Raw genomic sequence first — 16198 nt, 5'->3', positions numbered from 1 at the left:
AGGTTTTATGTAATTCTCCACTCAAGACATAGCTGGTCATGCTGTCCCTGGTGATGGTTTCACAGCCCCCGAGTCAGAATGAAAATCTCATCCTAGGTGGGAGGCTTCCCTTTGAAGGTCAGTTCTACTTACAACCATGCAATTCACCCCTGCTTTCATGAGACACTGTTTTTGGAAAGAAATCCCTGTATCTATTCCAACTGAAGTTAGAACTACCATTTTATACATACTATAATTTAAAGCAAAAGCAAAAGATTAATTTTATGTGAGCTCTATGATAAAAAGAATAAGGATTTCCCCAATATTTTTCATATCCAATCAAAGTAATTTATTGTGTGATTATTTAATTTTTATTTGGAGTTTGGCGGGCTTCATTCTAAGATCATTCCTACTACTATTTGTATAGCCTTTAGCAAGTTACATGTCCTCTATAGGTCTTGGTCCCCACATTTGGAAATAATGGTATTTCAGTTAGAGGATGTTTATAAAGATGAAATGAAATTGTATGTATAACACATCAGGCCTACGTGTTCAAGCATTGGAAGTTCTCCTTCTTCAGTAGATTTATGCTTTCTCACACTTTGATAACTTCTAACTAACCCTTATCTACCTTGGGTTCAAAATTGTCAAATGGCTAGCCTCGTCCTGTAAAAAAACAAGAATGGGCTCATAATTATGTCCCTGATTGTTCTCATATAAACTTAAATAAATTCACACCATTTTAATTAAGTTTAATTATTTTCACTAGACTCAAAATAGATTTGATGTACATACAATAGTTAGGGCTTTATTATCATACACAAAGTCTTGAGAATTATCTTACAAACAAATACTGTATCCATGTGATAGTCCTTAATTATTGTGAGCCTAAGGAGGTTGCGATCAATATATTGATATATACTGAAATGTCATTTTGGGCTCCACAAATCAGACTCTGAAATTCAGTGTACAAAATTTTCATGAGACAAGCAGAGGAATGTGAAAGGAAATGTCATTGCTTTGCTCTATATTTTATGTGTTTCTCTTTTCTCACAACTAACATAGGTATATAAATCACTAAGATAAAGGCAAAAGACTTTTCTTTTTGTAATAAATGGTGTATAATAATTGCTGTCTTGGCCATTCTCAAATAATCACATCTCTATATTCTAAACAAGGATTTACACGAACAATCAAATTAGCAATGTCTTCTTGACATGGTTAACCTCGACTCTGGAATTTGGAGTGTATTCACCATATAATTATTTTTAACCTGCATGAATTTTTCTCCTCAGGGTTACAAGGCTGGTCCAGCTGGTGGTACATAGAACACTGACTTTGTGTAAGAGGCCAGTCTTTTTTTTTTTTTTTCTTCTGTTTTTACTTTTATTTGCTTGTATTTCATGCAGAATTTACTCCTGGGCTAAGTTTTTGTTTCTTCTGGGATATCTTTTTCTTCTGTGCAACCTCCTCTTCTGGTTTAGGAACAATCTGCTCTTTTTCAGTAAGGATCATCTCAATGTGGCAGGGAGAGCTCATGTATGGGTTAATCCGACCATGAGCCCTGTAAGTTCTACGCCGCATTTTGGGGGCTTTGTTCACCTGGATGTGCTCAATGACCAGAGAATCTACATCTAAACCCTTAAGGTCAGCATTACTCTCTGCATTTTTAAGCATGTGCAGTAAAAATTTGGCACTCTTTTTGGGCCACCGACCCTGTGTCCAGCCCCACTGTTTGGCCTGGGCACACCTACCAACTCCACCATTGTAGCATCGGAATGGCACACATTGCTTCTGAAAAGTGACATCTTTCAGATACTTGGTGGCTTTTCGGATATGCATACCCTTGATGGCCTGGGCAGTTTCCCGTGTGTTCTTAAAGTGAACACGAAGATTTGAACCTCTTGATTTGCATGATTTTGTCGGGTTTTCCGGGTCAAGTGAACAGCGAACCATTTTCAGAGATCACCTCAGGCCGCTTACGGGAAGAGAGCAAGAGGCCAGTCTTTACACACCAGCTCCACTCCACTGTGTGACTTTGGGAAAGTTACTTACTGTCTCTGATTCTGCATTTATTTCCCCATAAGAAGGAAATAATGAGAGAATCATCCATATTAATTTTGAAAATTAAAATAAACAAACAAATGATGGAAAGCATGTAGAAGACTCGTATACTCCATCCAATATGGTCATAAATTAGTCACTGAAAACTTTGACTTAACAACTCCATCTTCTGAGGTAAGATGAGGTTCATCTTAAATGTATTTGCATATTTACAGGAAGATGAAACTCTTGGCTTTTATACAAACTTACAAAATTGTTTTTAAAAAATACTATATGATTAAATGGGAAGAAAATACAAAACAAAACAAACAAAGTAGACTGGAACATACTCTTCCCCAAATCATTCCCAATAAATCATTTTATGTTCACTCACATTTTAGTTGGGGTATCTTGCTCTTCATCAGTGGCAGAATATTCCTGATGAGACTTTAGGATAATTGTTACATTTTAAGGAAATGATAGATGCCCTGTTCCTGATTAGATTACCCTTCAAGAATCCTACTAGTCTATGTGTGTGCTTACCATACTAAATGCCCTAATATACCAAATTAGTCAAATTAATATTCAAAGGCAGAAGCTCTCTTGGTACCTGATGCTAAAAGCTATTGACATCCTGTTTCTTGAATTATTCAAACATACATCGTTATCAATTTGTATAAGGGTGTTTTATAAATTAAAAACAGGCAATTAATTTAAAGATACATTCTTTTTCAGGTTTATCTAGAAAATAGCCCATCTTTAGATTCATTTAAAGTATCAGAGGCTTGTAAAGCTATTTGGATGGAGCAGGGATATAGTGGGGACACAAGTGTGGATTGAGTTCTTCTAGCACCATACTGGGGTCATGAAGCATGACACCCCAAAAGCATTTAAGACACAATCTAACTATGCTTGTTAGAGCCAAGATGAATTGTGAAAGATACCATAACCACATTATCTGGTTTCTATTGTAGCACAAGTTTTCAGAGGTATCATTCCCATTTTATAAATATGTAAACTGAGATTATTTCTATTTTTTAGATGATTAAAGCCAAAAGAAATTGAGGTCACTAGTAGAAAGTATTCTGAGAAAAACTGGTTGAGTCATGTATATCACACCTGGTTACAAAATCCAGGACAAAGACTTTGCCACTCTCTTTAAAGAGCTTATAGACTCTGGGAATCCCAAATCTGGAAGTACCTGGAAAGTTCTCTAATCCAGCCCTGTCCCTGGCTGACACATGGTTCCACGAGCAATGCAGCTCTTATGAGAAGATCTTCAAATCAAACTCTGGCTTAGCATAAGGAAATTTCATAAGAAATCCACTGATATACAAGGTTCTGGCTCTTCCTGAGCAGGGGTTGCTGTGATTTGAAGTAAGGAAAATCAGATCAAGTGAAAACTGGGAAACAGGATAATGGTGGTACCACCAAGGGTGACTTATTTAATGAATAAAAATGCATTAATTTAAAAATAATAATGGTATCAATAATAATAATAATAATAACAATAATAAATAGCTACATTTAAAAATAATTATAATTACAACAATTATAATGAGAGCATTATAATGCTTGTACATCTTGCACACATGTAACAAGATGCTGGGCTACATTCTTAATATACATCACCACCTTTAATATTCAAACAACCCTGGGATAGAGTCATTATAATTCTCATTTCTACACAACAAAACTAATGCTCAATGAGGTTGAGCAATCTGTCCAAGGGCATAAAGCCAGAAGGTAGTGCCTGCATTCAGAAACATCTTAGATTGCCTCTGAAACTCTACTTCTTACCCACTGTGCTACATGGCTTGCTCTTGAAACTCAGGAAGGAAAAACAGGCAAGTAAACCATTCACTAAACACCCAAACCGTACCCAAGATCAGAGGTGTCAATCCAGGTGAAAATGGGCAATCACGTGACCTTGTTTCAAATCACCACATTGCTTTCTGTGAACCATAAAGCCATTATAAAAAACTAACATGGGGGCGCCTGGGTGGCTCAGTCGGTTAAGCGGCTGACTTCAGCTCAGGTCATGATCTCGCAGTCTGTGAGTTCAAGCCCCGCGTCGGGCTCTGTGCTGACAGCTCGGAGCCTGGAGCCTGTTTCAGATTCTGTGTCTCCCTCTCTCTGACCCTCCCCCGTTCATGCTCTGTCTCTCTCTGTCTCAAAAATAAATAAACGTTGAAAAAACAATTAAAAAAAAAAACTAACATGCATGCTCACAGATTCAAATACAGTAAAAATTACTAGATGTTGGAATTAAAAGTTTAAAGTATAATTACATTTCCAGATGGTCTTTACATATGAAAAGAAAATTAAAGTCTGATGCATACAGTATTTTCTTTTATTTTCTTAGAAGTGCTCATGGCGATTAAAAGTCAGGATTTGCTCCCATCTCTAAATTCCTAAACACTGCGTAGGCCTAAATGCTAACAGGTACATTGGGTGCAGTGCACACAATAATCAAATCCACTAGGCTGTCGAAGTGCTGGGGGTAACCAGAGATTATTTAGCATAAACTGGCCTTGAAAAATTGGTTCTGTCCATACTTAACAACTCAAGATATTATTGTAAAAAATCTCCATTAGTAACAGGGAAGAAAACCTCTTCAAAAAAGAGAATGGGGTCTGATTTTTTGTAGAATGCAGCTTCATTATAATTTTCTGGGAACCCATCTACAGGCATAGGCAGGGATACTGCAGGTTTAGTTCCAGAGCATTGCAATAAAGCATGGGGAGGGGCAGAGGCAGGGGTGGGGGGTGCGCAGAGGATCCAAAGTGGGCTCTGTACCGACAGCAGAGAGCCTGATGCAGGGCTTGAACTCATGAACCATGAGATCATGACCTGAGCCGAAGTCAGACACTCAACCTACTGAGTCACCCAGGTAACCCAAAATGGATTTTTTAAATAATAAGATTGAAAGTCAAAATGACTTGTTTTTTTTAATGTTAATTTATTTATTTTTGAGGGGGGAGGGGCATAGGGAGACAGAGAATCCCAAGAAGGCTCTGCACTATCAGTGCAGAACCCGATGTGGAGCTCAAACCCAAAAACCGTGAGATCATGACCTGAGACAAAATCAACGGTTGGACGCTTAACTAAGCAACCCAGGTACCCCTCACAATGACTTCTTGATCCATTGGTTGCAGAATGCATGTTGTGATAGTGACATGAAAACAATATTAATCTTGTATAACTCCATCAGAGCTCTTGGGTGACCAAGTGCATTGTCAATGAGCAGTAATATTTTGAAAGGAATTTTTTCCTGAGCAGTAGGTCTCAACAGTGGGCTTAAAATATTCAGTAAGGCATGTTGTAAACTGATGTGCTGTCATCCAGGCTTTGTTGTTCAATTTATACAGCACAGGCAGAGTAGACTTAACATAATTCTTAAGGGCCTTAGGATTTTCTGAATGATCAATCAGCATTGGCTTTAATTTGAAGTCACCAGCTGTGTTAGTACCTACCGACAGAGTCAGTCTGTCCTCTGAAGCTCTGAAGCCAGGCACTGACTTTTCCTCTCTAGCAATGAAAGTCCTAGATGCAGTCTCCTTCAATATCAGCATGCTTCAATGCCACTGAAATTTGTTATTGAGTATAGCCACCATCATTAATGGTCTTAGCTAGATCCTCTGGATAACTTGCTGCAGCTTCTACACCAGCACATCCAACTTCTACCCCAGCACTTTTAGTTATGGAGATGACTTATTCTCTTAAACCTTATGAATGAACCCACCTCTGTTGTCTTCAAACATTTCTTCTGCAGCTTCCTCATCTCTCCCAGCCTTCAAAGAATTGAAGAGAGTCAGGGCCTTGCTCTGAATTAGGCTTTGCCTTAAGGGAATGTTGTGGCCGGTTTGATCTTCTATCCAGACCAGTAAAACTTTCTCCACGAGTTCAACAATAAGGCTGTTTTACTTTCTTTATCACGTGTGTGGTCACTGGAGTAGCACTTTTAACTTCCTTCAAGAATTCTTTTCATTCACAACCTGGCTAGCTGTTTGGGGCAAGAGGCCTAGCTTTCAGCCTACCTTGGCTTTCAACATGCCTTCCTCACTAAGCTGAATCACTTCTAGCTTTTGATTTAAAGTGAGAGACCTGGGACTCTTCCTTTCACTTGGACACTTCGAGGCCATTGTAGGGTTATCAACTGGCCTAATTTCCATATTGTTGTGTCTCAGGGAATAGGGAGGTCTGAAGAGAGGGAGAGAGATGGGGGAATCACCAGTCGGTGGAGCTGTCAGAACATACACACCATTTATCAATTAAACTTGCCCTCTTGTGTGGGCGCAGTTGGCATTGCCACAAAATAATTATAATAGTGACACCAAAGATCACTGATCACAGTCCATCAAAACAAATATAATAATAGTAAAAATATTTGAAATATTGCAAGAATTACCAAAATGTGATACAGAGACACAAAGTGAGCAAATGGTGTTGGAAAAATGGTGCCAACAGATTTGACACAGCATTGCCACAAATAAAACTGCAGTATTTTCAAAGCAACATAAAGCAAAGCATAATAAACCAAGATATGCCTGTACATTAAAAAGCAGAGAACCACCTACGTCCAGGGATGTCTGCTTTATACCATCAGCATCATTACATCATCATTGCTATTATCTTTATGAATACTTACAAAGGGTCTTATCTGAGGAACTTCAGAGATTATTTGCTCCTTTTTTAGGAAGGCTTATGGTGTTTAAGACAATCACCTCATAAGGCTTGAGAGCTTAAAGTCAGAATTTGCTGAATCCTTTACAAAGCAGAACAAGGTGCTGCCCTATGTCTGGGAGACCCAGTCACCACTGCACTGCCTGCCATCACCCAGCTCTGTACGCTCATCATGTATGTTTCACAGGAAGCACATCTTCCTGTTAGCTTCTTTCAACTTTGAAACCCATGTCTCTAGCAAAGGCCATGCTGGCCTCTGCCCCAGGTCCGGCACACTCACATAGAAGTGCATATATTCCTAGAAAGCCCCCACAGCAGCCTGCTTTGTTTTCCTGTGTCAGAGCCCTTCTTCCCCATTCTTCCTGGACAGAAACTTTCAATTTTGGAACTGATCCAAACTGAGGATATTTGTTAATTCATCTAAGAAAAAAAAAAAAAAGTCCTTGTACACCTGTGGCTGTTAGGATCCAGGCTGGCTGGTGAAGCCAGTTCTTGTTTACAGTAAGGTCTGCTCCCTCCAGGGCTTACTCTGGCTAACCTAGACTTAGGATTTATGACTCCTTCATACTTGCGCCCACATCCTAATACTCTGGGTGCATTATTATGTACCATCTTCCACTCACTATTCCCATTACCCTGCCATGACTGCATCTCGAGGAAAATAAACAAACCTCATTGCCCATAAAGAGGTGACTAGCCTTGTGCTCCCCAAACTTTACCAAGCACATGAAAGACCAAGACGGCTGATTAAAACACAGATGGCTGGACCCCACCCTCAGAAACTCTGATTCAGTAGATCTGGGTAGGGCCCAGGAGTGTGCGTTTCCACCACGTTCTCTGGTGCCATTGATGTTGCCTGAGAACTGGACTTTGTATGACTAACCGAGCATCTCAGTTCTTCCAAGTTTCTCTGCTTGAAAGCCAGTGCCAGGACTAGAAACTCAGGTCTTCAAATTCTTGTCACTTTAAGACAAAATTCTTTCTGGTTTTAGCTAAATGTAAGTGGGAAAGGAGGGAATGCATCTTCTTTCCATACCAGAACACAGTTGAACCTCTGACCACACATAGGGAATTCAGAGCTGCTACAGGATAAGTCCTAGCATCAGACTATTCAGGAATAAAAACCTTGGCTCAGGGTAGTAAGCTTGGACACAAGGTGGCTGCCTTCCGTTAACCACACTCTATGCTCATAAAAGCCTCAATGACAATTGAAAATAGTAATTTAAGGAAAATATGTATTATATATTTATATCTTCCCAATCTTTTTGCAATATTCTACATATGGATTCTTTGTTAACACAGTACTTCTAATTCGTTGTGTACAAACTTTAAACATTTCCTATGTATGTTTTCAAATTAAAAAATGGAGAAAAAACCACTGCACTGAAGAGATACCCAAATTTCATTTATTCATCCTTTGATGTGATTTTGAGCTCTTCTCCTGGGAATCATCACCTCAAAGTTTTCAGGGATAAAAGAATAGAAACACCACAGTAAAGTCACTGCCAAAAGTGTAAATTCTGATGCCCACCTCAATAAGCAACAGAACACAGCAACGATTCAGGGGTTTCACCAATAGTAATTAGCTCCTGATAGAGGAATAATCAATACTGAATAACCAATCTTTCCAGAGTGCTTGCATGCTTACTGTGATTGGGATTTTTGTTGTTGTTGTTTTTGTTTTGTTTTGCTTTGTTTTGTTTTGTTTTGTTTTGTGGAGAAAGAAATAACTTTGGCAATATAGGCCAAAAGGAAAATGAAGATTAGTTCACAATATTTCTGGAAGTGAATATTTTTAATCATTTAAATATATATTATCTTATAAAATAAGTTACCATTCATTTAACCAAATAGCATTTAGTTCACAAAGTACATTTTCAATCTGTGATGCATTTTGTTCTTCCCAGCATCCCATGGAGGCCACGGTATGTCCTGGTTAAAAGCACCATTAAATTACTAGCCAAAAGATAGAGTGACAGTGAGGAGGAGAAGAAGCATTCAGAAGTAAAATCTTTAAGAGTAAAATTGATGGAATTGGATGTGATAGGTGAAAAGAAGGAAAAGATCTACTTTAAAGCCAAGTCAGAAGGCTGCCTTAAGCAAAAATGTAATTGATGGGCGTAAACACAGGAAGAGTAGCTTTCTTTGGGGGACAAAAAGGACATAGACTTGCATCGTATCCTAATAATATTAATAAATACAATGACAGTTAACATTTGTTGACAACTCATTTTGTATTAAACACTATGATCATTCTTTGCACTGATATTTCCAAAAAGAATTGAGTGTTTACAACAACCTAATGAGATAGTGTTATTTTCCAGTAAGAGAGATAATCTCATGGTGGTGAAATAGAGGATGAATCCCAGTCTGTCTGACAACAGACTCCAAGTTCAATACTACCAAACCCCATCAATTCCCAATATAAGGCATAGCATAAGTAAGCAATGTATTGCATTGGTTACAAAGACATAAACAGGGAGCAGGGACGTGGGTTCAAGTAAGTCATGAAAGAGTCTTGGAGAAAGTGAGGAGTAAAGAGGACCCTCTGCTTCCACTCACTGGAATTCTGGGTTCAAAAGGCAGACTGACAGACAGAGACTATAAGAAGGCTATATCATGTTACTGAGTATCATGTTACTGACAACCACAAAGGCTCTGCTATATAGTGAGGCCACCTCCAGAAGCAGTCAGGAGGGCAGACCTGTCAAGTCTTGCTCATCTGAAATGGGATCACCATAGCAGATTGCTCAGAACACAGTGTTAGTGTCCACTCTCGTGGAAGCTTTGCCTTAAGCCTTAACCAATCATGGCACTCATATAAATGGCACACCTTGGTAGCTTCAGCATGGTAGTTGAGGGGCTACTAACAGAGAGCATGTAGAGTGTATTTAAGGAGCCCCATCTCAGCGCTACTAGCTCCTAAGGCCGAGTGCTCCTCTTTTTTCTAATTTTTTGAAGTTTATTTATTTTGGGAGAGAGAGAGAGACAGAGAGAGAGAGAGAGAGAGAGAGAGCGAGCACAAGCAGAGAAGGGACAGAGAGAGAGGGAGAGAAAGAATCCCAAGCAGGCTCAGCTCTGTCACCGCAGAGCCGCTACGGGCCTTGATCTCATGAACTGTGAGATCATGACCTGAGCCGAAATCGAGTCAGACACTTAACAGATTAAGTCACCCAGGCACCCCAAGGCTGAGTGCTCCTCTCAGCCAACCTGCATGATTTGTCAACCAACTCCTATTTCAACCAACAGATTTTTCTTATTTGCTCATATTGGCTATTATTTTGCAACTTTCCATATATACTGGATTTTTTTTACATGTGAAGTCTACTTGCTAATGAGACAACTACAGTGACAGAAATGCATCCCCCCACCCCCCACCCCACCACGACCACACAGCAGTAAGTTGCACAGCCCTGGTAAGATACAAACTTGGTCAATTACATTGATTTAACTTTTAATCTATTATTTAAGTTCTCAAATTCTCTATTTCCTTATAGAAAATGGAGGTCACACTAGTTACTTCATGGTGTTTTTAAAAGGAATAAATACAAATGTTTTATACAGTGCCAGGCAGTGAAATAAAGAATTCCCAGCAATACTGCCCTATTTTCTTCCCTTCTTCCCTTGATTAATATGTGAATGTCTTAAAATATGTCCACAAACATTGATTCTTTATAAACTTAATACCGGGCTCCTGAATGCTTATCCAAAACACAGGCATAAAGCAAAGCTATACTTCTAAATAAAATGTTATATTTCTACCCTAGAGTTAAACTTTGCAATTTGCAAACTACTTGCAGCTACATAGGTTAATCCTTATGAGTAGAAACATTAAAACTAAGATTGTTTTGTTTTTAAGTTTCTCAGGAATAAATGCTTTTAATTCACATTTTCTTTAAGAAAAGATCAGTAAGAATAATAGGTAAAATGACTGTGATTAATTAAAATAGCAATTATGTTTTTTAAGAGAGACAGAGGGTGACAGAGGCAGAGGGAGAGAGAGACTCAAGCAGGCTCCATGCCCAGGGCAGAGCTCCATGCGGGACTGATCTCTTGACTGTGAGATCATGACCCAAGCTAAAATCAAGAGTTGGACGCTTAACCGATTGAGGCACGCAGGTGCCCCTAAATAGCAAACATTTTTGACCCATAGTATTCTTACTCAAGAAAGCTGAAACAAACATGTTAATATAGGAGTCACATTATCAGAAGTAAAAACTAAAGATCTGGGACTATCTGAGATCACACAGGAAGGGAATGTAGGGAGCGAAGAATGTGAAATTTAGTAGGTGGTGGCGGGGGCCGGGTGTTGGTCAGAAATTCTGCATTTTAGGAGTTTATAGTACAAATGCCACCACTATCAAAATAAATAATGGCTGAAGAAAATGTCATTAGAGTTGTCAATGAAGGCCACCGAAGGCTTAAGAAAGGAATTACAATAGATTGAGAGGGAAATCAAGCCAGAATGTAAATAGTTAAATTTCATAGAGAAACAACAGTGACACTTAATTGGTAGTAATTTTGAAGTCTGGCACTACAAAGAATGGAAGGCAACAGTTGGTAACTAGGAATATCAGCAGGTTCTTTCATGGTAGGGGAGAAACAAATTTACAGATTTATAGGTTTACCCTTGATTTAAATCATGGGAAAGATCCCAGTGGGGAAAGGGGTAAGAGAACACCAGCACGGTAAGATAATAGGAAGGGTCATAGGTACTGATGGAAGGTTCCACTCTAGTAAGGATGCTAGACAGGTCTTACCCCAGCACTGTTAGATTATCTTGTAGTATTATTCCAAAATATTCATAATTACCTCATTCCATGGAAGGAGTGCATGTTTACTTCCATTGGCACTAGGTTTGACCATGTGGGTTCCTTTGGCCAATGATACGTGAACAGTTGTGGAATACATCATTTCTGAGCAGAAGCTTTAAAAGCTAGTAGGTTTGGGGCACCTGAGTGGCTCAGTCTGTTACGCACCCAAGTCTTGGTTTTGGTTCAGGTCATGATCTCAAGGTTCGTGAGTTCAAGCCCTGCATTGGGCTCTGCACTGACAGCACAGAGTCTGTCAGAGAAATCTCTGCCTCTCTCTCTGCCCCTCCCCAACGTGAGCTCTCTTTCTCTCTCAAAAAATAAACAAACATTAAAAAAAATTAAAAGCTAATAGGTTTGACTCAGTCTTCTCTCTCCCCATGGCATGAGAATCAGCATGCACCATTATCACAGCTGCTTCCTGGATGAGGAGACTCATGCGCTCAGAGCTAAGCAGAACTGAGTACCGCAGACAAGAAACACATAGATCTGAACAGATGCCCACATGCAATACAAGTAGGAAAAACATTAAAAGACACTGTGATTTGGGGAGCTGTTTATTACCAAACAAATCTGACCAAGACACAAATAAAGAGAGACATTTAGAGAAAAAGAAATACAAGAGATCTCTCCTCCATCCCCACTCCCCTGACACAAAAAGCATTTCCCATTTTCCACAGGCACAGATTATTTTGTTTAGGATATTCAGGTCAGCATACAGAAATGACTTTCAGTATTAAATGGCTTTATTGAGATATATTTAACATATCATAAAATTCACCTGTTGAAAGTGTATAATTCAATGGATTTTAGTATACTGACAGAGTGGTGAAAAAAAATCACCATTATCTACTTTTAGAATACTTTTATCATCCCGAAAAGAAACCTTGTACACATAAAGAGCCACTTGGCATGCCACCTCCTAGTCCTATGCAACAACTAATCTACTTTTTGGCTGTATATTTGGCTATTTTTGGCTCTTCATATAAATGGAGTCATAAAATATGTGGTGTCTTGTGTCTGTTTTCTTTCATTAACCATAATAGATGAACCTCAAAAACATTAGGCTTTCCTTTTTAGGGCAGGACAGAAACACATTTTTTCCTGAATGGCAGACTATTTTTTACTATCTGTCGAGCATTTATCTATTATGAGGGTACACACTTTGAGCCAGATGCATTATTATTCCTGCATTTCAGACAAAGAAACTGAGGCTCAATGATCTATTGAACTCCCAAAGTTGCATAGCTCTTAAGTGCCAGCACCAGTAGAGAAAATCAAGTCAGTTTGACTCCAGCTTCCATGCTTTTTTCCACGCTATTGCATTACCTCATATTAATTTCAAAGGACTATTTCTCTAAAAATGTCAATTATCTAAGGATATTAAATTGGATAGTGGATATCCTTCAACTTTATGCCTTCAGCCTTTCTACATTGTCTTGCACCAAGAAAGAAACACAAGAGAACTGCACTGTGCTTTCGAAACAGGCAAGGTAATTTAAAAAGCAGATAAAAAGTCGAAAGTAATAACAAAAGGAGCCTGTCTGAATATTGAAATATAATCCACTTTGCCCAATCAATTATTCCCTATATAAAGGAATACTAAAAAAGATAAGAAGGTTCTTGTCTATTGTTTTTAATTATTTCCAAGTTTACACTAGTATGACATATAAAAGGACATAATAGGGTAAGTCTAAAGAACCTCAAACTAATTTTCAGGAGAGATACAAGTTAGTACTCAGTCTGATCTCAAATGGCTGGAGCAGCCATGTGACTGCCGAACATCTAAAATCTCACCCAGTCAACAGAGGTTACAGTGCCCTAAAGAGCTCAGTCCATGGTAGTAATGAGTTTCCTAAGTATTTAGGATTCATGCTATTACTTTCAGATTAATTATGCATCTTCAAAATGTATTCTTTAAATCCCAAAGAAGATCTGAATGGGGATTTCTGCAATTAATTCTAACCAATTCAGAACAGTTCCCTTCCTTCCCCTTCCTTATGCCACGAGTTATTGGCCCCAACATAAGCTGAGATGCCCCAGAGTCACTATAAACTCCACTAGCATCTTTGGCCCCCTTTAGCTAATTGCAGTGAAATTCCATTGATTCCACTTTCTCAAAGCTTTTCCAATCATTGCACATACTCCATCCTGCCCCCCATCTTAGTTTAGACCTTGTTCCTTTTGGCTCCCTAATGGATCTCTCTCTTTTCAGCCTTGCCTTTCACCAACTTATTTCATATTTGTGTTGCAAATTGTCTTCCCAGAGCAATTTCTATTCTCATCTCTTGCCTGCTAAAAATGTTCAAGGTTCTACCATGCCCTATAAACACCACCATCTGAAGGTCAGCCCTTTAAAATGTGACCTATATACTCCATGCTCAGTATTATACTGAGCTACTTCTATTTATATAGCATAAGTGGTCAAGGACATGGACTCAAGTTGTTGGAGTCAAATACTTGCTCTTGACATGCAGTAGGCAAATTACCCATGGAAAAAGGGAAAGGAATAAAAATCAGCTAATGGGGCCCTATGATAATATATGTTAAACTTGTAGTGCCACATATGACATCACTGCTATTATTATGCAGCTCAATAAAACTGTTTCTTACCTTAATGCCTTGATCATGTTTTGTTTTGTTTTCCTGGAACTCACTATGCCCCATCTCTGTGCTTCCACCCTTAGCTCCTTATATGGATCTGGAGTTCCCATGTTTCAGGCCACAACCAGGGTTTGTGGTCTCCCTCCAACACTCTGGGGATCCTTGCCACCAGTTCCCATGAGCGTCCACATAAAAGCCCCATACATGGCCCCCTTTATTTCTGTGGAACTTGTTGAACATACACTTCTCCAGGACTGCCTGCCCCTATGCTCTCCTATGAGGTTTTACATTTCGACTCTACTGTCCATGCTGCCCCAGGGATACCACTAGACTTGTCCTCTCCATCAGAAGACCATCTAGCTCCTTAAGGTGTAAAGTTAGCTTGTTAATTTGAAATCTTGGTTGGTGGGTTTTCTGTTTTGTTTTTGTTTTCTTTCAATGCTTCAAAAATATCATCCCAGTGTCTTTTGGTCTGCAATGTTTCTCCTGGGAAATTAGTTTATAATCTTACAGAGGTTCTTTTGTATCTAACATGTTGCTTATTTCTTGCTGCTTTCAATATTCTCGGTCTTTGACCTCTCAGTTTGATTGTGGTGTATCCCAGTTTGGGTCTCTTTGGATTCCACTTGAAGTTTTTAAGCCTCTTGTATTTGTATGTACACTTATTTACTCAAATTTGGGAAGTTTCCAGGTATTATTTCTTATATAAGCTCTCTGCCCCTTTCTCTCTCTTTTTTTTGGAGCTCCCATAATGAATATATTCATCTTTTAGATGGTGTCATATAGGTCTCAGATTCTGTTCGCTTTTCTTCATTCCTTTCAAATGATCATTTGATCATTTAAAATGACTTTTCTTCAAGTTTCTGATGCTTGCTTCTGCCTATTCTGCTACTGAACTCCTATAGTGAAGTTTTCAATTCAGTGACTGTTTTTATCTCCATCATACTGTTTGGTTCTTTTTTATAATTTATGTCTCTTTGTTGATATTTTCATTCTATTCATATATTATTTCCCCGGATTTCTTCTAATTTTTTGTCCACGTTTTCCTTTAGCTCCTCAAGCATATTTAAATTGGCTGTTTTAAAGTCTTCATATAGTAAGCACAAAGCTATGGTTCCTTCTGGGACTGTTTCTGGGGATTATTTTCTTCCTTTTAATATGTCATGCATTCTTGTTTCCTAGTATGCCTTGTAATATTTTATTAAAAATTGGGCATCTGAAAAAATAGTTACCTTTCCCAATCTTTGCAGACTGGTGCTATGCAGGGAACAACATTCATGCATCATCAGCCTGGTATGAAGTCCTAAGGTTTTTGCTGGACTTTTTTTTGGATATATATATCCCAGGGACTGTGCATGTGCTTCTTCACAATTCCCCCATATACACAACCATATTTAAATGTCATGCTTTCTCCAAGAGTCTCACTTTTGCTTCTTCTTGGGGCTTTCTCTGTCTATTGCATTTTTCGATCAGTAATCTTGTCTCAGGTGCCTGCAGGTCTGTAGCTGTTTGTAATTTTTATGAGCCATGCCCACTGCTTCCCATGGCTTCCCAAGCCTGAGATCCAAGCTCCTTCTGGCTATCTGAACTCCAATGTAGGTGACCCAGAGACCAAAATACCAGGCAATCCACAGACAGGTTAGCATGTTGCATATTCAGTCTTCTCTGATCTCTCTGGTTAATGAAGGGTAATGGGGAGTAAGCCACCATTTCCTCCAAACTGTGCTGTGCCACAATGAAAAGGGGGAGGGGCAAGGGTGAATGAAAACCCACAGCAATTCCAACCGTTTTGAATGTGACTTTCTCTTAACTGTGTGCTCATTTGGCCACTGTAGATCTTTGACTGATTTCCAAAGCTCCTATACAGTTATTTTACTCTGTTTCCAGTATTTGCTTTTAAGTCCATGGAGAAATATTGTTGATGTCATGCTATCTCTGGACTCTTGTATATTGAAAAATAAGTTTTTTCAACACTAATACATTTGATGCATCTCTCTATGATGATGGCTACATGTTGCCTTTTTTTTTTTACATGTTGTCTTATAATTCATTTAGCTTCTACTTTTCTTATTACT

At 38.8% G+C, this 16198-nt stretch overlaps 2 protein-coding genes across 5 annotated transcripts in view; both read right to left on the bottom strand.

Moving 5' to 3' along the window:
* The window catches only part of NRG3 (neuregulin 3), a 1047305-nt gene that overhangs the window by 469310 nt on the left and 561797 nt on the right, over window positions 1-16198 (bottom strand). The gene's annotated exons all lie outside the window — the stretch shown is intronic.
* LOC122202639 (60S ribosomal protein L17-like) lies at window positions 1381-1953 on the bottom strand. The gene has a single exon (XM_042909080.1). It carries the CDS (start codon window positions 1933-1935, stop codon window positions 1381-1383), a length of 555 nt encoding a protein of 184 aa, XP_042765014.1. The 5' UTR covers window positions 1936-1953.

Source organism: Panthera leo, chromosome D2, assembly GCF_018350215.1.
Source record: "Panthera leo isolate Ple1 chromosome D2, P.leo_Ple1_pat1.1, whole genome shotgun sequence".
NCBI lineage: Eukaryota > Metazoa > Chordata > Mammalia > Carnivora > Felidae > Panthera > Panthera leo.
Note: the sequence above shows the minus strand (reverse complement) of the source record. Positions and strands in the feature narration are given on the sequence as shown.

Bases quoted from the DNA above. Each gene is read 5' to 3' on its own strand.
- LOC122202639 (XM_042909080.1), bottom strand. From the start codon at position 1,935: ATGGTTCGCTGTTCACTTGACCCGGAAAACCCGACAAAATCATGCAAA.